This window comes from Mustela nigripes, chromosome 2 (assembly GCF_022355385.1).
Source record: "Mustela nigripes isolate SB6536 chromosome 2, MUSNIG.SB6536, whole genome shotgun sequence".
NCBI lineage: Eukaryota > Metazoa > Chordata > Mammalia > Carnivora > Mustelidae > Mustela > Mustela nigripes.
In genome coordinates, this window is record NC_081558.1 from 170874601 (window position 1) to 170898286 (window position 23686).

Below are 23686 nucleotides of genomic sequence, written 5' to 3' on the forward strand. Positions count from 1 at the left end.
GCCAAACTATGGAAAGAACCTAGATGTCCATCAACAGATGAATGGATCAAGAAGATGTGGTATATATACACAATGGACCAAGAATCTTTTAAAGTGAACTCACCAGGCCTTCTCTGATATGAGGCGACAAAGAACACCCTAGGAAAGAACCTATCATAAGGACGGGAATAGCATTCACCATCTGGTCCAGCCCCATAGTCCTGCTTTATCATCAGGGCCCACTTTCACAAAGCCATGCTGTGCATCACTAGGGTCACCCTCATAAAACCTATGAAAGTGTGCCTGAGCTCTGTGGAAGAGGTAGTCAATCAACTGTTTTATCATATTGTATTTTTAACATCATGCATTAGAGGCATAAGACAGCACATGGCATTTTGAGAAATGTGCTGGGGGGTGAAATGGTTGCTCATGGTCTTTACACTCTCCCCATGCATGGACCAACACCTGTGTGGCTCTTTGATCTCCCAACCTCCACGATGAGACCCAGGGCCTCCAAAAAAACTTTGTGTCAAAAACCGACAGCATGAGCCTGCTAGTAGAATCTCCAACCGCATTTCTCTGTGACACCCTTGCTCCTTTGCCTGCTGAGACAATTCCCTGCAGCACGCAGTAACCAAAACCCTGAAATACTCATGCTCTTCCTTGCCTTTCTCAAACTGTAATAGAAACTCACTTGACTAGAGATATTTTGGGTACCCTGTTTATTTTACTTATTTCCACTCCCTTGTCCCTGTCCTCTCCCACCCCAGGGAAAGTTATGTCTTCCTTACCCTCTCTCTGTGCTGGGCAGAACACGACACCTTCAAGGTATTTCTCCTATAATCCTATTTGTTTAGTTTTGATATTAACTTCATATAGTATTTCTTAATGCTCTTCTTAAATAGATTTTTATAAAACTAGGTACAAAAGCATCCTTTTTTTTTATTTAATTTCTTTTCAGTGTAACAGAATTCATTGCTTATACACCACACCCAGTGCTCCATGCAATACATGTCCTCCATAATACCCTCCACCTGGCTCCCCCAACCTCACACCCCTGCCCCTTCAAAACCCTCAGATTGTTTTTCATCCATAGTTTTCTCATGTTCATCTCCCCTTCCAATTTCCCCCAACTCCCTTCTCCTCTCCATCTCCCTATGTCCTCCATGTTATTTGTTATGCTCCAGAAATAAGTGAAACCATATGATAATTGACTCTCTCTGCTTGACTTATTTCACTCAGCATAATCTCTTCCAGTCCCATCCATGTTGATACAAAAGTTGGGTATTCATCCTCATATAGTATTTCTTAGTGCTCTTCTTAAATAGATTTTTATAAAACTAGGCACAAAAGCATCCTTTAAAATTATTAGTCATTAAAAACTATGTGGATGTATGTTCACAAAGCTCCTTTTCTTTTCCTTTTTTTCTTTCAGTTTAAAATTAAAACCCTAGAGCAGTTTTCTCAAGGCCATGTGTTATTTAGTGATAAACTCTATGAGTAACTCACAGTCTAAACTGAAGTTATATTCCAGCACTGGTCTGAAAAAGTCTGTCTAGATTTGAGTAAAGATTGTGGGGAAAAAAATAAAGCAAAAATTCTGATCCTAGGACTTTGAACCACCAAGTGTAGTCCTGATTGTTTCTGTGTTCTGCTTTATATACCTTTCCTGCCTAAAGTTTAAAAATTAGTATTTGTCCAAGAAGAAGACTAATAAGAATCATGATCCTTGTATTTCTTTGAGCTAAAACATTTTAACATTGAAGAAATTAAGATGAAAAACTGAAATAGATTCAATTCTCAGGTAAGCCTACCACTATCAAAGAGAATTTTGAAGAAAAACATTTGCAAATCATCATGACACCATTTGAGGGTGTGATGAGAATTAATTTTTTTATAACATCAGTGCCTCTACTCACTCTAGCTGCAACACTTTGAAAGGCCCACGATAAACCTACAAGGAACTTCAGTATGTGTCTGCTGTTTTTGGCTTGAAATATGGCAAAATTCTGTTCATCCGTCTTCACACTGGAAGCTTATAAATGAGCTGCATTATAATCTATTTCACAGGTGTATTTTTTTAACTTGGTAGGAAAGGCATTGCTGATTTATGATTATATAAATACCCACTTAAGATGTGAACAAAATCATCAAAACGATGTAATCTACTTACATAGTTTGCAAGAAACATTTTTTCCAGTCTTAGCTAAAGCATTACCAGGAGGGTGGTGTTAAGGAGGCAGTGTGGTATGTCGAGGGCGAGGAGAGGAGGGAAGGGAAGAGGGGGGAATTCCAGGATGAAAGTACACTTTAAAACCTTGGGAAGTAAAAGGATTTCAGCTTAGTTTCTCATGAGTTTGCCTGCTACAATGGTCGTTCATTTTTAAAATTTATTCAGCAAGTCTTCCTTAGGAGTCCTCACCATTGCAGGCCCTGAACAACAGGACCAGGAAATGAGAAGGTGGTGTGTTGCTTCCAGGACTTGCCCCAGTTTCTTGCTCCTTGCTCATCCTCTCTTGATAGGCAGAACAACAAAGATCATTGTCTCCCATTCCTAAAGCTTTAATGGATAGGACTCTGAGTATTCATTTCAGGGTTATGAGCTAGGACAGTTTGATAGAGACCACCATCCCTATTCTTTTAACCTACCTAAAAATACATTTTTCATTTTTGAGATTACCTGTCTTCTTGGGCAAAATAATGTTCCACTGTGACTTCCTAATTGAGAGATGTGGATGGATGGATGGATGGATGGATGGATGGATGGATGGATGGCTAGTTGGCTTATATGTTTACGATGTTAACAACCATTGCGTAAAATAAAATACCTTTGAGAAAGATGGACTAAATGAAGACTAATCCTTGACACACAGTACAAATGACTTAGCTCACTTTGTGCCTTTATTTCCAGTCATGAATATGTATGCTTGCTTTATTTTCCCTTTAGCAGCAATGCTGTAGTGCATAATTGCAGGTTTCAAAACATCCTTTCTACTTCCATGCAAAGTGTATGAGTTGCTAGTCCCTAGGATGCTAACTCCCCATTTAATGGAAAGTTGGTGATTAAATACAAAGCCTTTCCTCTGTTTCAGCACCACACAGATTGTATACTACTCCTGTGAGGCCCAGAATACCGGACAAAGCACACATCAGACCCAGTAAGTTGTTTCTCTTTCCGATGACCTAAATAATCAGCACACCTGAGAAGGTATAAAATGTGTCGAAATAGTAGCACACACCAACGGAGGGATATATCTCTCTAAATGGCAATAAAGAATGTGCAGAAATTCAGATCCTTGTGGAGAGGTAATAATGATTCTATGGTAATGATAAAGTGTGACTAAGGTTTTTAAGGATGACCAGATATAAAGACTCCCATGGAAATTTATCAATAGAGAAGTATTTTTAGAATAGCATCTGTGTGTAAATCTCACACATACTCCTTCAGTTTTCCATGGCAATTATAGGAAAAGAATTAGAGTTAGCTATTCAGATATTACTAGCTCTCAAATAATATTTAAGAAGAGATGGTCTATTCTAGTATAAAAGATGCTTGTTCTGGGAGAACATATTTCCTTGATTCCTTCAGACATATACATATGCATGTGTATATGCACACATATACACATATTTTATAAGTAATATACAGTAAAAATGATAATCATTGGAAAATAATTTACATTTATTGAATTCTCCAAAAGTTCTAGGATCTCTGTCACTGGAGCTTGTTAAGGAGAAGTTAACTTGGAGAGGCTGATCTGATTCATGTAAATTGTTCCTGTGCTAAAGCACAAGATGTACCAAAGACACTGACATTCTGTTGCTGCAATTCTAAGGCAACTTAAAGTTCTAAATAATGAAGCTGGCTTATAAATTAATGTTCTTCGTCTACATCTCTCTGGGCATATGGGAAAAGAAATCATTTTATCCTTCGGTTTCTGCGGATTCTGTGTGGTTGTGTGTGTGTGTGTGTTCTGTGGGGTGGGTTGGCTGTAATCTTCCAAGACCCAAAGGTAATAAGGCACAGACATCTTTTATAAACAAATACATCTCCATGTGCCCTCTGTACCATGAGCACCATGAGCTTGATGTGTGGCTGGCTATAGTAAAAGTTTATACACAATAATGAAACCATAACAACAATGGCTAACATTGACTAAGGGCTTGCCAAGTGTCTTGTGGGGTACAGTTGAGGAAGCCAAAGCATGAGAAGAGGTAGGAAGTAGATTTGAAGGCAAGCAATTCTGGCTCCAGAGCTTGCTCTCCCAACCACAATATACTTTGTGCTTTTCCTTGAAGAGTCTTCCAGAGGATATGACAAGTGACCTCTTAAAGCACTGGCAATGTTCTGGCTCTCCCTAAAGTGGAAGAGAAATTAAAATGATTTCAACATACTCCGTGTTCAACAGTGAACTTGTACCAGATTAAGAGGGAACACCTTTATGTAGAGACCCCTGCAAAAGACCCACCAACTTATGAGTCATGAATTAAGGCCTTGGCATGTAAAGATGCTTCAAGTTTTCATTGGGTTTTCATTGGGTATATATGTAGTCCTGATCTTTCTTCAGTTCTGTTTTGAAATGTATCTAGTGCTTAGAAATTAACTGAGGGATTTCCCATTTAGACCTATAAATTCCCTTACCAGTTAGTTCTTCAAGCCAGTGATAACCTCAGAGTAAAAAATCAGGTCACTCTTCCCACATTCAAGTCTATGATTTTTAAACCAGAATTGTGGTTTTTATATTTTAAACAATAGTTTTTAGTAAGCGATCATTTTTCTGTTGCCATGTTAAATGACTTCCAATTCTCTGGGAACTTCTTTTTGCCTTGATTGCAAGGTTTTAACAAGAAAATTTCTAACCTATTTATTTCCCACTTTATTGTAGTTCTGAATAAGACAACTACAAGACCTAGTAGACTCAAACCCAGTAAGACACCCAAAGGGAATGGAATGGGAACAGGTAATGATCACAAATTTACTTCTTTATGATCCTCTCCAAACTATAAAAATGTTCATTCAAAATTTGTATTTTTATTGAATTCACACTTCAAATTTCTTTTTCACCAGTTTTGGAAGTTCTTAATGTAACTGGAATTGGAAATTGTAACTCATTCTAAAATCAAAATTTCCAGTGTCTGAAAACATAGAAAAAGAATTTTTCTTTTCTAAACTCAGTCCATAAAATCAGCTACCATGTATAGTCTTGATTCTTGAAAAGATCCTGATTAATATGTATAATATATATTATTGGATAAAAATATCAAAATAACTGTTTTCTCTAATTTCAGAAACACTTTCCATATATAGGCTCAAACTTCAAGACTATAATCACTTTGTTTTTTGTTGGTAGTTTCACCAGTACCATTACAATTTTTTTTATAAGACCTGCAACTGTTGGCAGTGTGGAACATGATAGTCTAACAAGAGCAACTAACAGCTAATCATACTGGCTACAGGCATAGTAACATTACCAAAACATTCAGCTTAATTTGGGAATTAAATGACATTGCCCTAATCCAACCAGATCTCTGGAAATAGGAGTCATGCAGATAACTAAGACAGTTATCTGATTAAAGTTCAAACACCTAACTCACTAAGTGGATAAATGGTAGTTATTAGATGCCTTAATAAGGGATTGCATCATTTCTTTTCTTTCTTTCTTTCTTTCTTTCTTTCTTCCTTTCTTTCTTTCTTTCTTTTTCTTTCTTTAAGGTGGGGAAGAAGTAGGACAGAGGGAGAGAGAGAGAATCTTAAGCAGGCACCATGCCCAATGCGGAGCCCCATATGGGTCTCGATCTCACAATCCTGAAACCATGACTTGAGCTGAAATTAAGAGTTCAACACAACCAACTGAGCCACCCACTCACTTGCAATATTTTTTTAACAGTACAAATCATGTGCGTGCTTATGAAAAAAGCATGTTAATAAGAATTTTTAATACATATATAAATAAATCCATGATGGTTCCCTATTGAGAGTGAGATATGAATAATACCTGAAGATATTTGGTCTAAAAATCATTTTGATTTTATTTATTTATTTATTTATTTATTTATTTATTATTTTTTATTCATTGTTTTTTGTACCACATCCAGTGCTCCATGCAATCTGTGCCCTCTCTAATACTCACCACCTGATTCCCCCAAACTCCCACCCCCCCGCCACTTCAAACCCCTCAGATTGTTTTTCAGAGTCCGTAGTCTCTCATGGTTCACCTCCCCTTCCAATTTCCCCCAACTCCCTTCTCCTCTCTATCTCCCCATGTCCTCCATGCTATTTGTTATGCTCCACAAATAAGTGAAACCATATGGTAATTGACTCTGCTTGACTTATTTCACTCAGCATAATCTCTTCCAGTCCCGTCCATATTGTTACAAAAGTTGGGTATTCATCCCTTCTGATGGAGGCATAATACTCTGTAGTGTATATGGACCACATCTTCCTTATCCATTCATCCGTTGAAGGGCATCTTGGTTCTTTCCACAGTTTGGCAACCATGGCCATTGTTGCTATAAACATTGGGGTACAGATGCCCTTCTTTTCACTCCATCTGTATCTTTGGGGTAAATACCCAGTAGTGCAATTGCAGGGTCATAGGGAAGTTCTATTTTTAATTTCTTAAGGAATCTCCACACTGTTCTCCAAAGAGGCTGCACCAACTTGCATTCCCACCAACAGTGGAAAAGGGTTCCCCTTTCTCCACATCCCCTCCAACACATGTTGTTTCCTGTCTTGCTAATTTTGGCCATTCTAACTGGTGTAAGGTGATGTCTCAATGTGGTTTTAATTTGAATCTCCCTGAGGGCTAGTGATGATGAACATTTTTTCATGTGTCTGATAGCCATTTGTATGTCTTCATTGGAGAAGTGTCTGTTCATATCTTCTGCCCATTTTTTGATATGATTGTCTGTTTTTTGTGTGTTGAGTTTGAGGAGTTCTTTATAGATCCTGGATATCAACCTTTTTTCTGTACTGTCATTTTCAAATATCTTCTCCCATTCCGTGGGTTGCCTCTTTGTTTTCTTGACTGTTTCCTTTGCTGTGCAGAAGCTTTTGATTTTGATGTAGATTTGTTTTAAAGTTTTTTTTCTATAGGTTCTTACAGTGTGTGAAGTTCTAGGAATACACTTTTCTTCAAACTAATTAATGAGGCAATTACTATAAATCCCTGACTCATGAAAAGCAAGAAAGCATTCCAATATCTATTTGTGCTCAGCTGTTCTTTTTATTATTATTATTCCCAACTGTGGGATTAAGCAATGCATAGTTTCTCAGTTTGACATAAACAATCTGGGTCTAAACGAACCACCTTGTTAATAGTCAAAACACTTCCCTGGAGTTTGACTAAGGGAAAATAGAAGAAAGCATTTGTGTCAACAAAGCAAATGAAAGAACAGGTAGCTATGGTCAAACTTGAAAGTTATTAACTTTTAGTGTAATCAAGCATTGGTTCTCACTATGAAAAGGCTAATTGTTTTCCAGAAGAAATAAAAAGGCATTATTATAAGTCTATTTGCAATACAAACATTTTTTTCCAGAGCCCCTTGTAATATAGACTGACATCTATTACCCTTTTTTGTAGATGAAATGAACTTTGTAGTATTAATTCATCTAGTTAAACTGTGGAAGGATGGACTCTTAACAGAGTTTCTTCATTTTAATTAGTTGTTCACTAGTAGAAATGGGTTGGTGAGCACAGGTAGACAAAGCTGAGCTCCGTTTCTGCTTTCCTTGCTCTACTTCCATCCCCAACCAAAATGCATTGCATATGTTCTATCATCTGATAGAATTCCCATTTGGGGAATGCTGCCCATCTGCAGGGAATGAAGTCAGCAGACAGCATCCTCTTTCAGTTCCTTCAGAATCAGCCTTAGCTGAGAGAGCCTCACCATGTCAAGGTGATGCATTTCTACATCTACTACAATATCACATAACAACCAAATGATATTTGCCTTAAGAATGCAAGGTTGGCTCAACAGCCAAACAAATTTATATAATTCATCACATTAACAGAGAAAAGGAGAAAAATCATACCACTGCCTCAATAAATTAAAAAATTAGACAAAATCCTTTTATAATGGAAACTCACAGAAAACGAAGACTAGAAGGCATTTTCCTCACTGTGATAAAGGACATATCTGAAAAACCTGAAAATAACATCATACTTAATTGTCTGAATGTTTTTCTCCTCACATCAAGAGCACAAGGATTCCTACTTAACCAGCTATGCTGAAAAGAGTAGTGGAGTATTTACCCAATGCAATAAGGTAAAAAAGGAAGTAAATGGTATAAAAATTGGAAATCATAGATGACATGTAATAAAAAGAGTAGTGGAGTATTAACCCAATGTAATAAGGCAAAAAAAGAAGTAAATGATACCAAAATTGGAAATCATAGATGACATGTAGGATATAATGAATGGAAAATTTAATAGCTCTCAGACTATTTGCTTAGGGAATAAGGTTTTTAAAAATTCATGAGAAGAGTGTCTTAAAATCTATTCTCTCCAGATTAATGAATTACATGAGTCCACCTTACTTTGATTCTGCATAATTTTTTTCTGGCTTGTTTACTAAAAATGCAGGGGTTTTTTGTTTTTTGTTTTTTTTTTTTTAGTTCATTTTCTCCTCAGATCCAGGCCACTATCTCATCCACACTCACATATAGTTTCTATCAAATCTTAATGAGACTTAATTTCTGTGTCAACTGATTTCTAATCAAATGTGACATCTTGCCCAGAATATTTATCTTTATTATTCATCCATCTCACATACGTTTTCCTGTAGTTTTTCTTGCTGAAATTTTCAGCCCAGATATTTTACATTAAAAAGAAAAATCAGTTGATAAAGGCAGTGTTTAGGATTTATAGGACATATTCCTCATGGTTTTAGGCCATGTAAGATTGTGCCCTTAGGTCTTAAAACTATGGACCTTTGATTATTTAGGCCTCTATAAAAATCTTGCAATGATTTCATAAACCCAAGATTTCATAGGTCTTAAAACTATGGACATTTGATTATTTAGGCCTCTATAAAAATCTTGCAATGATTTCATAAACCCAAAGATGATTTCATAAACCATCTTGAGCCAGGTTTCTTATTTCATGACATCATTACAGATATTTGCTTTGCTTTATATGCATTTCTTAGCTACATTTATAAATATGCCTCCACCTCAAAGTCTGAAAGTACCCTACAGAGGTTGAGGTTATAGGTGGGTCATTTTCCAGCATTCTGCTTTTACAGGTTTTCCAGAGACGTGTTTCAGCTTCACTGATGTGTTCTAAAAATTACAGCCAACTTCAGATCTACACTGCAGAGATGCAACAAGCATGCCCTGGACCAGGAGGTCACACAGACTATAGTCCCACAGGCCAAATCTGGCTTAATGGCCTATTTTCATGAATAAAGTTTTGTTGAAACATAGCCTGCTTTCACAATATAATGGTAGAGTGAAATAATTGTGACGGAGACAATATGGTCCGCAAAGCTGAAAATGTTTGCTCTCTGTCCAGCACAGAGTAGGCTAACTTCTATTCTCCAACTTTCTCCCTATGGAAGGAAGTTGCTGAGCTATACAGGTCCTCTGTTGAAGGTCCATTATGTGTCAGGCAAAATATAGTCTGGAAACCAACTTGACACATGTGGTTTAGCAGATATGTTACATACTTGAGCCTGAGACTCCTCTCTCTGCCTCCTAATGAGGAATCCACACTTGACTGCCCCCATATAGTGTGCTTGACAACCAGAAACCAGACTCCTCCGAGATGAGGAATGTGTTTTTCTGGGCTGTGGCTAACCCTTCCAGTCTGCTGGCTCATCACTCCTGGCTTTTGAGCAAGGTGCTGAGATTTGGAGACAAAGGCACAGAGACCAATCATGCATAAAGACCACCCTTTTTTGGTCACAGGAAACAGTGTCTAATACATTTGGAAATGAATTTTCAGTTTACTGTGTTTGTGTGCAATGTTTTTGTTACCATGGTTAAAAATCATAACTTCATTTTTGACAATAAACTGCTAAGTAAATCCAGAGATTTTTGGAGAACTCCCATATGGCAAATGGGGACTCATGCTAAAGCTGCATTTGGTACTTCCAGAGCTAGTTTTGCCCTTCTGAAAATATGTTGATTAATCCTGCCAGAGGGAAAAAGAATTCAGGTCACAGCCTGGGCCAGACTGGCTGATTAAGTGCCAATTCCTGAGAATTCTTTCTCCATAGTATCTCTCTTCCTGGCTTCCTCCTTTGCCTTCCTGCCGCCTCTCTGCTACCTTTGGCCTTCACTTGCTCTCTGATTCAGAGCAAAAGAAGTTCACTGGAGTGTGGGCCCTGGTGCTCATATTGCTGCCTGGCTGACATGCAAACCGCAGTAAGATGTAGGCATGGCCAGAACCGGAGTTCATCCCCCTGTGCCCAGTTCAATGCCCTGTCCCTGAGCCCCATGACTGCCTTTCGCAAGGCTCTTAACAACATTTTTCTACCCTGACAACTTCTATCTGTTTCTGAAGGCTGAAGAAAGTCCAGGTTAGCTGATGATTGATTTGGGTACTTATATTTAATAGTAAGATGCCTCTGTCTCTACCTATAGAGAAGCTGACACAATAGGTGGTTTCTGCTGATTTTTCTCTTAATTAGAAAAAAAGCCAGGGAAATTGTATCTTTGGTCTTACTCATAAAGTAGGCCTGCAGAGTTTTGGATTCTCTCCTGTATCTCCAATTGACGAGCACCTGTGGTTCAGAGGACCTGTCCACTCTCAGAACTGTCCACTGACAGAATCTGCTATTCTCTGAGTCCCACGTCTTAGTGGCATGCTCGGATGACACATGCTTGCCATCCAGGGCCATTTACAGTGGTGATGCCTCAAACCACCCAAAAGGCAGAAGATAGGACTCTAAAGCTAATGTCCCTTAGCCTCTTTGTGAGGAATGACAGAAGCAAGAAGCTGACAGTACACTGTGTTATGCCACTTAGTGGTTAAGAGCTAGGCTTTGCTAGGCGCATGCCTGTCAGTCCCAATACTTCCTAGCTTTGAGTTACTTAATCCTCCCCTGCCTTGGGTTTCTTCATCTGTAGGATCTGGATGGTATATATCCCACACAGAAGGGTTTTATGGATCAAATAAGGCACTGAATATGGAAGGTGCTTTGAGCCAAAATGCTTTGTTTTTGTTTTGCAGTTAGAAAGATTTGGGAAAGTGTTGTGAAGAAGAATGACTACAGGCACACACAATCTACTAGCCTTCTGGAACACACAATACATTTTTTAATCTCAAAGAGTAGTGGTAAATCAGGTTCACCAAACCAGGTTATCCCACAGTGGAAGTACTTTCCATTCCTCTATGCCATGAACAAATGAGTCCTTTTCCAACAAAAACACCCAAATGAACACATTACACTGAGAGTGGGTACAGGAAGAAGACTAATGAGCCATTTGTTTTTGCCATGCCTGTGGGATTAGCCACAAAATAACCATTGACCTCAAAAACATTCTCCCTACTACAAATAAGCAACACTTAATTCATGGCTCCCTACAAACATTCACCATGATTTTATATATACTCTTTTAACCAAGCAGCAGAGGGTATGAGATTGCCGTACCGGGGTTTATAAAATAATGCTTATTATAATTATTATAGTATTAATAATAATGATAATGTTAATAATTGTAATGCTATTTCTACATTAATTAAAATGTTGATTTATAATAATTAATTTCATCACTTAATGTGCTAATACCTGATTTTTGGCAAAGTTTCTCCTGTATTTTAATCAATATTGTTTTAATATATCTGCCTGCACAGTAAATGAGATTGAGTGTGTAAAGTCTCTACATAGTCCCTAGAACACAGTGAATACTCAAAACAAGGTGGTGATTTTGGTTGTCCTTGTTCATTTATGGACTAGTATACTAAATATTCTGATTTTTTAAGTATGTGAATTACAGTCGGGTCCTCAGAGTATAGAGAATTTTTTTATTATTATCTTCTGTTAGTCACCATACAGTACTTCATTAGTGTTCCATGATTCCTTGTTTGCACATAACACCCAGTGCTCCATGAAATACATACCCTCCTTAATACCCATCCCAGGTGAACCTATCCACCCACTGCACCCCTCTAAAATCCTCCGTTTGTTTCCCGGAGTCCACAGATCCTTGTCTGTTTGCATGGATAATGTCTGTTTCTGTTCTTTCTTAATGATGACTGTCAGCGACATTGGGGAAGATTATTTTATAAGGTAAAAACATAATAATTCAAAAAAATAAGACAAAACCTAAATTGGCTCCCCCTCTCTTTAGGATAGATATTCAAACTCTTGGCATGGGTGTTTAGGTCAATGACTAATAACCACCAGATTATATTTGAGAGACATAGGAGATAAAATTTCACACAAAACACTTTTCAGATCAATTTCTTCCAATAGCAATTTGGAGCTCTCTGCCTGCCCAGGACTAATTTATAAGTCTCAAAGTTACAAGTCCAGTATGTGGCCTAACCAGAGTGATAGCCAAGGCTTCTCCAGGAATATTTTTAAAGTCAACTTACCAAGGATAAATCCAAACACATTGGAATTTTAAGAGGCTTTAGGGGGGTGGAGGAAAACTTTTTTTTAAACCGCAGAATGTACTCATGAATATTGACAAAAAATGGCCAGTCACTGAATACAAAGTCTGCCTAGTAAGACCATACCACCCAGGAAGGCAGTACAGTGTGGGCATCATGGAAAATTAAGACAATACCATGATCCATAATTAAACACTAACTCTTCCGAAAAATTATTACAGCTAATGAATATAGTGCTCTGAGTATTTTCTCTATGCAGACAGGAGAAGCCAATTAAAATGTCTGGGCACAAAAACACCAGTGCCACTGTTCTGCTTTGAATGCACATTATCACTGATTACCAAACTTCTGTGAAAAAACACTTAACACATTTTTGCTGTTTACTCACTTCCTTTCATTCCTTCTGCTCATAGGGGTCAAGCAAGCCCCAAAGCCATCAGGTGCTGGTAAAAATGTGTCCATGGACTCTACACACTCCACCAAAAAACCAGGTAAGGAATAAAATACTGACTCCCTTACTTTGCTCTTCTCTGCTACTTGGGCAGAAACTGCAGTGTCAAAAATTGTAGCAAAAACAGCATCCATACAGCTCTCAAAGAACCATGCCAACAGTACTCCTAGAGAAACATTCTAAAATAAAATATATTTTTTAGAATGTTTCTCTAGAAGTACCCAAAGGTACCATTTTGGGCACCTGGGTGGTTCAGTTGGTTAAGCATCCAACTCTTGATTTTGACTCAGGTCATGATCTCATGGTTGTGAGATGGAGCCCTGCGTCGGGTGTCAGGTGTGGAGTCTGCTTAAGATTCTCTCTCTCTCTCAGCCCCTCCTCCACCCTGTGCATACTCACTCTCAATCTCTCCCCCCCCCCCCCAAAAAAATTAAAAATATAAAATATTATCTTTGGGAAAATGAAAGTGCTCTAAGCACACATCAAATATTTACAAGAGCTTCTGATGGGGTACTAATTCAAGAATCACTTTGTATAATGTTCTAAAGGGTCACAATGGACAAGTGCTGAAGAGTCACTTTGGGTTCTAGCTCTCACCATGTTCAAGTTTTGTTCTTGTGTAATTTACTACAATATCCTTGTGCCTTATGGGATTTATGTTCCTAATTTAAGACTGTGTTCTATATAATAGGCCAAAATGATGAAGCTGGTGACTTGGAAAGGTTTGCATTAAGAATTCTATGCCATTTACAAGGTTGCTATGAAAACCTACTCTGGTGTACTAACACCTGGGCTACAGATCCATACTCTGTTATCCCACTCACTCCCCTGCACATGCCCAAATGTACCCTCGCTAGTCTCCCAAGGAGTACTTAAAGTCACAAACCATTTTCCTAGGTTGTCACTTTTGCTTCAAGATTTTTAGCCAATATATATCATGCAAAGAAAGAGGTGAATTTTTAAGCTGTAATACAAGACTTAAAATTTGGGTTAAGGTGGATTATTCTAGACACGTGTAGCCTTGCCAGCCTTTGGGCAAAGTATGAAAAGATGACTTGTGCATCGTATTAAAAGGTACCTCTTCCCTCTGCTCTTTAGGCAGACTCTTTGGTACAATGTGCCCTTCCTCTGAGTGTGCAGGCTTGCACCAGGGCTCACAGATGGATGAGCAGAGTGCATATTAAACTTCAGCTCCAGCTCATGTATCCCTTGCCAAGGGCCCCTGTGCAATGCACAACTGTCCATATTGACCCTGCTCTCCACAGGCATAGGCTTATTGCTTCTGCTGTCAAGGCTGCTTTGTTGTAATCTTTTGGAAAGCATTTTTTCAGTTATAATGATATAATAGATTTTGGTGGTGGGATGAAGCATCCACTAAAGGAGAAATTATATCCTTTAACAATTTAAAGCTAAAATGACTTTAGAAATTGTAGTCTGAAAATCAAAGGCAATGGGAGACAATGAAACTCAGAAATACTATTGTGCCTACAGAGAAACTAAAAATGTTAAATTCTCTACATCTGTTGAGTTTCAAAAGGCAAACAGACTATAATTAGAGGATATTTTTCCACATGTTAATGGACTTCATTGTTCCTAGGTATATTACCAAAATTGATTTAGATGAATATCAGAATATATTACTCATAGACACTTTTCTGTGGAATCTCTTCTCTGTCGTCCAATTGCTACTTACCAAATGTTATTTTTTAAAACCTGACATGTCTATGGAGCAAATCTTTATACCAGCTTTATCTGGAATATAATCTCGTAGCCGCAGTCCCAGGCACTCGCCGCCCTCACTTGCCACCTAGACCTGTGCCCCCACGAAGAAAACCTTTACCACCAAATAATGTCACTGGCAAGCCAGGAAGTACAGGTATGTTGGTCATATACCTTCTCTCTCTGTGATGTTCATTTTCCTGGGCAACCACAAGCCCTTCTTGGCAGGCTAGGTTAAGCAACAGACTAGTCTTTGGAGCATGGGACACGTGCTTGTGTTGGCCCCCAAAACCGGACACTGGGAAGTCCAGTGGACCTTGGGCTTCTGCCCTGATTCTGGATGGGTGAGGTCCCAGAAACCATCCCTGTACCCCTAGGCCAGTTCGCTTCTTTTTATAATATAATTTTTTCAGTGTTCCAAGATTCATTGTTTATGCACCACACCCAGTGCTCCATGGAATATGTGCCCTCCTTAACACCCACCACCAGGCTCATCCAACCCACCCTCAGTTTTTTTCCTCAGGGTCCACATCTCTCATGGTTTGTCTCCCCTTCTGCTTTCCCCCAATTCACTTTTCCTTTTTAAAGGTTGTGAGACAGAAGCTCACTCAGGCCTTTCAACATTGCCAACCTAGTAGGGGTAATGGAAAATGTGAGGTCCTGTCATCTCTTTATCATTATCTCCTAAAATGAAATCCTATACCTTTTACTGAAAGCCCCCCCTGTTCACCAGCCTCCCATAGTACCAGTATTATGGTACTAGGGGAGAGACCGAGGGATAAAACATTAGCAGCTCTACCTTGTGCAGCAGGGCAGGAATATATTGTAGAAGTCAACAGAACAGATGTTATAGTAAGCATCTTTTTCCTTCTTCTCCAGCCCGATCCATGCCTGCCAGTTACTCTACAGGTCAAGCCATTCCATCTCCTTGAGAGCTTTCCTGTAAAACATCTTCCACCTAATCCCACTGCTCCATATGTAGTTCACCTGTTCTGCCTTTGCCTTCAACAACTACTTTCATCTTTTGACTTCCCTCTTGGCCACCAGACTTGCAACCTGACCATTCATCCCCTTCTCATCTCATTATTTTCCTAGTAAAAATCGTTCAGTGGGTCCTTGTCCCCTAAAAACAATGTCCAAATCTGTGGTATGGAAGGCCCTTCACGATCTGACCTTTCCTGTCCTTCCACAGTCAGCTCTCATGGCACCCCAAAGTATCTCAGCTCTCACCCCTTTAAATTAAACACACCAGGTAGTTTTGTGCTTCTCTGGCTTGGTTCTTCCTGCAACCTCTGCCTAGAATATAGCTCTCGTACCTCCCTGCTGATTATCTCACTTCTTTATTGGCACAACTTCTGTGAAGGCATTCCTGCCCTGCCCCCACCGACCCTGCATCTTTTTCCATAGACATTATTACTCTGTCTGTTTTCTTTCTCTGTGACTTTATCCAGTTTTTTCCACCATATCTATAATGCTTCAGTATATTTGGCTCACACATCTATTTCAATCAAAGACACTGGTTTTGTTTTCTCTTAACTTACACTTAAGTGCTGAAAAATATTTATAGAATAAATGAGAACTTGGCAGTGCTCCTATAAAGCCTGACTACTTTGGCTCCACATTATAGGAATCATTTTATCGGGCCGAGTAACATCTCCACCCTTGAGGGCCACACTCGGTCCTACAGAAGCCCCTTCAGAGAGAACAGAGACAGATGAAAAGCAACCAACAGCTCCTGCATCAGGAGAAGATCTTGGTTAGTATGTCATTCACTTCACACTGGATGCTTAGCTATGAAGTACTGAAAGATTTCAAGTTAGGGGGAAGTGTGTCTCAGTTCTGGATTATCTGCTTTGTTCAATTTTATGGTCAATATGAGTCTTTTTAAATTTTGAAATTATATTCATGTTTAAAGCTTTGAGATAGAATATGGTCCTTCCCTTCATAGAGAAGAAAGTACCCAAGTTTTTTAGAGACATCTTCCTGAAAAGATCTAGATTACTCAGTGCTTCTCACTAAATCAGATGTCATTATTATTGACATATCTTGGGGTGACTGGCTCAGTCAGTAGAGGATGCCACTCATGCTCTACTGCCTGATCTCAGCTGATCACTGCCCTAATCTCAGGGTCATGAGTTCAAGCCTCACTTTGGGAATGGAACCTAATTAAAAAATAAGTCATACATATATTGATTTGTTACTGAGTATTGCCTACTTTAATCTTTAAATCATTTTTTAGTATACTCAGAACACCTGCAGCAGGACACAATTAAAGGCCATTTATTGTGGATAGTATGTATAATTATAATAAAGGAAATCAAGATCACAAGCAATTGACCAGGAGGCATATTAAATATTTAGAGTTCTTAATACTCTTTTATTTTATTAAGAAATTTTTTATATTTTGCTAAAATAATTTCTTATCTTCTGTTCACAGTTAATATAACTGACTTTAGCTCAAGTCCAACAAGAGAAACTGATCCTCTTGGGAAGCCCAGATTCAAAGGTATGTACGATCGGCTCCAAAGTCTCAATTTTGACAAAGCTGTCTTTGGTGCAACTATCAGTTAGCTTTTGCTGTGGAATAACTGCAAAATCTTAGTAGCATAGTCTAATAAGGATTTATTTCTCATGTGTCTCCAAGTCACCTGAGGGTCAGCTGATCTCAGCTGTGCTTGACTGGGTGGTTCTGCTTCTAGCAGCAGGTTCAGCTGGGCCTCCTGTGGCTTGGGCGTAGCTATACTCCACATTTTTTCATTCTGGTCCTGAGGATCAAGGACCAATAGTGACTCAGAAGGAGCCATTTTGGTGACAATACAAAGTCAAGGGTGGTGAGTTCAAAAGCACAGCAGCATTTCAAGTTCCCCCTTGTTTTAAACCTGACACTATCCATTGGCCAAAGTCACATAGCCAACCTCAAATCGAAAACTGGAGAAGTATACTCCTTCCATGAACACAGAAAATATTTTTGAACAGTATCAAATCAACCATAGTAAGAGAGCAATGATATAGAGCCCAGTATTTTCTTTTGTAATATTTTTTCTGAAGTGTAGAATTTGATAAATCTTAACATACATATACACCCATGAATCTATCATCACAATATATGACACTCCAAGAGTGTAATCATGTATTTTTACAATTCTTCCATTTCATTCCTCCACCAAATCTCTAGTTCCTAGAAAAACACAGATATACTTTATTATAAATATGTATGCATTGTGTGGATTTTTATGTACATGAAAAAATACAGTAGGAAATTTTTTTGGTCTGGTTTCTTTCAGCATAATTATTTTAAGATTCATCCATGTTGCAACATGTATCAATAGTTCATTTCTTTTATTGCTGACTGATATTCTGCTTTATGGATATATAAGTATTTATTAAACCTGTTTATGACATTTGGGCTTTTTCTAATTTTTTTACATTGCCAGTAAAGCTGCTGTGTGTGAGTGTTTGTATAGGTATATGCCTTCATTCCTTTTGGATGAATGCCTACAAGAGCAGTGGCTAGACTATAACATTTTAAGAAACTATAGATTTTTTCCACGGTAGTTGTGCTGTTAACCTTTCTGTCAGCAGTGTATGAGACTTCCAGTTCCTCCACATCTTTACCAACACTTATGTGGTATTTTGAATTTCAGTCATTTTAACAGGTGTGTAGTGGTATCTGATTATGATTTTACTTTGCATACCTCTAATGACTAAGGATGCTGAGCCACCTATTTTGGTGTGCCTGTTCAAATTTTTTGTCCTTTTTTTTTTTAAGATTTTATTTATTTATTTGACAGAGAGAGATCACAAGTAGACAGAGAGGCAGGCGGAGAGAGAGAGAGAGAAGCAGACTCCCTGCTGAGCAGAGAGCCCGATGCGGGGCTCAATCCCAGGACTGTGAGATCATGACCTGAGCTGAAGGCAGCGGCTTAATCCACTGAGCCACCCAGGCACCCCTTTTGTCCATTTTTTAAAAAATATTTTATTTATTTGACAGACAGAGATCACAAGTAGGCAGAGAAGCAGGCAGAGAGAGAAGAGGAAGCAGAATCCCTGCTGAGCAGAGAGCCTGATGTGAGGCTTGATCCCAGGACACTGAGATCATGACCTGAGCCAAAGGCAGAGGCTTTAACCCACTGAGCCACACAGATGCCCTTTTTTTGTCCATTTTTTATGGTACTGCTTATTTTCTTATTGTTGAGTTTCAGAGTTTTAAAAGGTTTATTTATTTTAAAGAGAGGAGAGAGTGGAAGAGTGCATGCATCAGCGGGGGGAGGGTCAGAGGGAGAAGAAGAGAATCCTCAAGTAGACTTCTCACTGAGTGCAGAGCCCAATGCAGGGCCTGATCCCAAGACCCCTAGATCATGACCTATGTGAAAATCAAGAATTTAATGTTTAATTGACTGAGCCACCCAGGCTACCTAAGATTCTTTGTATTTTTTTGGTAGAAGAACTTTTTCAGATACATGCTTTGCAGATTTTTTTCTCCTAGTATGTGACTTCTGTTTTTTAATTTTAATGAATCTGTTTATTAATTTGGTTTTTTTATACACTGTATTTTTGGTGTTATATTTAAGAAACCATTGACCAACCAGAGGTCACAAAGACCCTTTGTTTCCCTTTAGAAGTTTCTCTGCTGTCTTTTAGATATTCTTTACTTTTACATTTAGGTCTACAATCCATACTGTGTAAAATTTTGTATATGATACAAGATGTGAAACAAATCAGTTACCTTGCTTGAGGATGTAAAATTGTTCCAGCATCATTTGCTGAAAAAAACTACTTTTTCCACTGAATTTCATTTCTGCCTTTGTCAAAAATGAATTGTCTACATATATGAAGAAATGTTTTAGCTCCCTGGTCTGTTCCATTGATCTATTTATCTGCCTTTACATCAATACCACCATGTTTGTATTATTGTGGTATTGGTATTGTATTGATGATTCTGGGTACTCTATATCTACGTCTGAATTTTAGAATCAGCTTTTCAATGTCTTAAAAGTAACCTGGTTATATTTTTATTAGAATTTTATTATATTAGAGTTGCATGGGTCAGTTGGGAAAAATTGACAGCCATACCATGGTTAAGTCTTCCTACCTATGAACAATGGTATATTTTACAATTTATTTAAGTCTTCAATTATTCTCACCAGTGTTTTTTAGTTTTCAGTGTACATAAAACCATAAAAATAGTATTTTTATTTAAATTTATAATTATTCATTGCTAATATGTAGAAAAATTAATTTTTATATAATGATCTTATGTCCTGAAACCTTGTAAAACTCAGTACCTTTCATGTTCCCTTTTTCCTCTTTTCCAGCCTGCCTTTAGATTTTTTCTTCAGCTGAAGTGTAGTTGACACACAATGTTACCTTAGTGACATAGTGATTCAACTTTTCTATACATTATGCTATGTTCACTACGATTGTAGTTACTGTTGTCACCATATATTATTATAATAGTATTGACTCTATTCCCAATGCTGGACTTTTTATCCCTAGTCTGTATTCATTCCATACTGGAGGCCTGTATCTCCCATTCCCCTTCATCCATTTTTGCCTATCCTCCTACCCTCTGGCGACCATAAGTTTGTTTTCTGTGTTTATGGATTTGTTTCTGCTTTTTGTTTGTTCACTTGTGTGGATTTTTTTTCTAGATTATACATATAAGTAAAATACAGTAGTTGTCTTTCTCAGTCTGACTTACGTCACTTAGCATAATATCCTCTAGGTCTATCTTTGTTGTTACAAACGACAGTCTCATTCTTTTTTATGGCTGAGCAATATTCCATTATATATATGTACCATTTTTCTTTATCCATTCATTTGTCAATGGACACTGGGGTTATCCCCATATCTTAGCTATTGTAAATAATGTTGCAATAAACACAGGGTCGCATATATCTTTTCAAATTAGTGCTTTCATCTTCCTTGGGTAAATACCTAGCAGTAGAATTACTGGATCATATGGTATTTCTGTTTTTCATTTTTTGAGGCACTTCATACTGTTTTCCACAGTGGCTGCACAAATCTATAGTCCCACCAGTAGGACACAACTGTTTTCTCCATATTCTCCAACACTTAGTATTTCTTGTTTTTTTGACTCTAGCTATTCTGACAGGTGTAGGGTGATATCTCATTATAGTTTAGATTTGCATTTCCCTGATGATTAGTGTTGTTGAACATCTTTTCATGTGTCTGTTGGCTACTTGAATGTCTTCCTTTGCAAAAATATGTCATGTGTCCATTTTTTAATTGGAGCATTTGTGGGTTTTGGTGTCAAGGTGTATAAATTCTTTACATATTTTGAATATTAAACCCTTATCAGATATATCATTTTCAAGTATCTTCTCTCGTTCAGTAGGTTGCCTTTTTGTTTTGTTGATAATTTCTTTTGGTGTGTGAAAGCTTTTTACTTTGATGTAGTCCTGATTGTCTTTGTTTTTGTTTAACTTGCCTGAGGAAATAGATCTAGAAAAATGTTGCTAAGGCCGATGTCAAAGAAATTACTGCCTATGTTTTCTTCCAGGAGTTTTGTGGTTTCATATCTCAATTTTAAATTTTTAATCGACTTTGAGTTTATTTTTTGTGTATGGTATAAACAAGTGGTCCAGGTTCATTCTTTTGCATGTAGCTGTCTAGTTTGCCCAGCACCATTTATTGAAGAGACTGTCTTCCCTATTGCGTATTCTTACTTCTACAACTTCCCAAATAGTGAAAGAACTTTACCTTAGTATGGCAAATATTCTCTCCTCCTGGCCTATCATTGTTATACATTTTACTTTCACATGTTAATATATCACACTAAATTGTTATTTTTTATGCTTAAATGGTAAATTATCTTTTAGAAAGAAATAATAAAATTATTGTACCTACCTACATATATAGTTACTATTCTCAGTGCTCTTTATCCCTTTGTGTGGATTTATATTTCCATCTGGTATCATTGTCCTTCTCCCTGAATGTCCTTTAATCTTTCTTTTAGTGTGGGTCTGTCTGTTGGTTTTGAATTCTGTTGAATTTTGAAGGTATCATTAGATTTGAGTTCTTTTGAGCCCTCTCTCCTTGATTGAAGATGACCACCTTCTCACTATGTCCTCTCACTATATCCTATTTCACTTTTCTTAAAAAAGGATATTTCCACTAGTTATAGAATTCTAGATGATAAGGTTTTTTCCCCAGTGTTTAGAGACGTTGCTTTACTGTCCTCTCACTCTCATTCTTTCTACTGAGAGATCTGCCATAATCCTTATCTTTGTTATTCTATATATGATCTGTCTTTTATGCCTCCTTTAAAAATTTTTCTCTTTTTACCATTGGTTTTGTGAAACTTAATTATATTAGTATAGTTTCTTCATGATTGTTGTGCTTAGGTTTCTTTGAACTTTTTTGGATTTGTGGGTTTAGAGGTTTTATCAAATTTGGACATTTTTCACCATTATTTCTTTGAATATTTTTTCTGCCTCTTTTCTACTCAGATACTAAAATTATGTGTATATTATACTGCCTGAAATTGTGCCACAACTCAATGATGCTCTGTTCATTATTTTTAATTCTTTTTTCTCTCCACTTTTATTTTGGGTAGTTTTTATTGCTATGTCTTCAAGGTCACTAAACTTTTTCTGCAATATCATCTCTATACTACTATCATCCTATGTGTTTTCCATCTTATACATTTTAGTTTTCACCTCTAGAAATTTGATTTCAGTCTTGTTTATATCTCTTTTTTTTATCGCATACATTATAGTGACAATAATGTTTTTATTGTCCTTGTTTGACGACTAACATCCATGCAAGTTCTAGATTGATTTCCACGGTTTATTTTTCTCCTCATTATGGGTATTATTTTCCTGTTATTTCACGTTGGTGTGCTGGATTTTTTTTTTTTTAAATCTAAAGTATTCTTGAATTTCATCCTGGACATATTTAAATTACTTGAAACCACTTGACCCTTTTGAGTCTGGCTTTTAAGGTTTACTAGGTTAGACCAGAACTCTGTTTAGTGTAGGGCTAATTATTCACCACTTCTAAAGCAACACCCTCTCAAGTACTCTTTCCACTGCCCCATAAATTATGCAATTTAAAACATGCTCAGGGGGACCAAATTACTTTTGGATATTAGCATAAGATAAACCTATTTAGAAAATTAAACCAGCTACAACATCTAAATCATGTTTCTCAGAGACAGGAATTCTAAATTTTCACAAGTTTGAACAATGCACAGCACTGCCTTCATCTATCTGCTTATAATGTGAGACCGAATGTCTTCATACAGATAAATAGATTTGAGTTTACCTCCACCTTCTGTACACGCTCAAACAAGGCTAAATCTCAGAGTCCTTTCTCTCTTAGGTCCTCATGTGCGATACATCCAAAAACCTGAAAACAGGCCCTGCTCCATCACTGATTCTGTCAAACGGTTCCCCAAAGAGGATGCTACTGAAGGGAATGCCACCAGCCCACCGCAGAACCCACCTACCAACCTCACTGTGGTCACTGTGGAAGGGTGTCCCTCATTTGTCATCCTGGACTGGAATAAGCCACTAAATGATACCGTCACTGGTAAGATACTTTGGTGGGAAGCATTGATATGTGAATGTGGTACCTGGGTCAAACTATGTCCTATAAGGTATATCTCAGGTGTAGTGAGTTGTAGCAGAGCTGTATTGCCAGAAATGTCATATGATGGAAAAAGATCATCTATGTCCTCATTATGGGCTTTCTGTTCATTTAATCTCTTTAGGTTGTATTCCTTCCATCTCCCCTCAGAACTCTTTTTCATGGTTTAAAGATAGATCTGATCTTTCCATTATCAAGAAAACAACAAATGACATAGAAGTTGGCAGTGCTGATGATATTTACACCAGTTTGCATTTCACAAAACTAATTCCTAGATTGACCTAGAAGTTTCCAGTGGGTTGAAAGTTATTCAGTTATTTTAGGAGAAATTTTTTTTAGAATTCTAATCCTGGTCATTTTT

At 37.6% G+C, this 23686-nt stretch overlaps 1 protein-coding gene across 16 annotated transcripts in view; it reads left to right on the forward strand.

Moving 5' to 3' along the window:
* The window catches only part of ABI3BP (ABI family member 3 binding protein), a 252672-nt gene that overhangs the window by 200767 nt on the left and 28219 nt on the right, over positions 1 to 23686 (forward strand). For all 16 annotated transcript variants that reach the window (XM_059392066.1, XM_059392067.1, XM_059392070.1 and 13 more), the window contains 7 exons: positions 3072 to 3137; positions 4866 to 4940; positions 12956 to 13033; positions 14765 to 14869; positions 16340 to 16468; positions 17150 to 17218; positions 23059 to 23268. In XM_059392066.1, coding sequence (XP_059248049.1) covers positions 3072 to 3137; positions 4866 to 4940; positions 12956 to 13033; positions 14765 to 14869; positions 16340 to 16468; positions 17150 to 17218; positions 23059 to 23268 — 732 coding nt within the window. The remainder of the gene's footprint in view (positions 1 to 3071; positions 3138 to 4865; positions 4941 to 12955; positions 13034 to 14764; positions 14870 to 16339; positions 16469 to 17149; positions 17219 to 23058; positions 23269 to 23686) is intronic.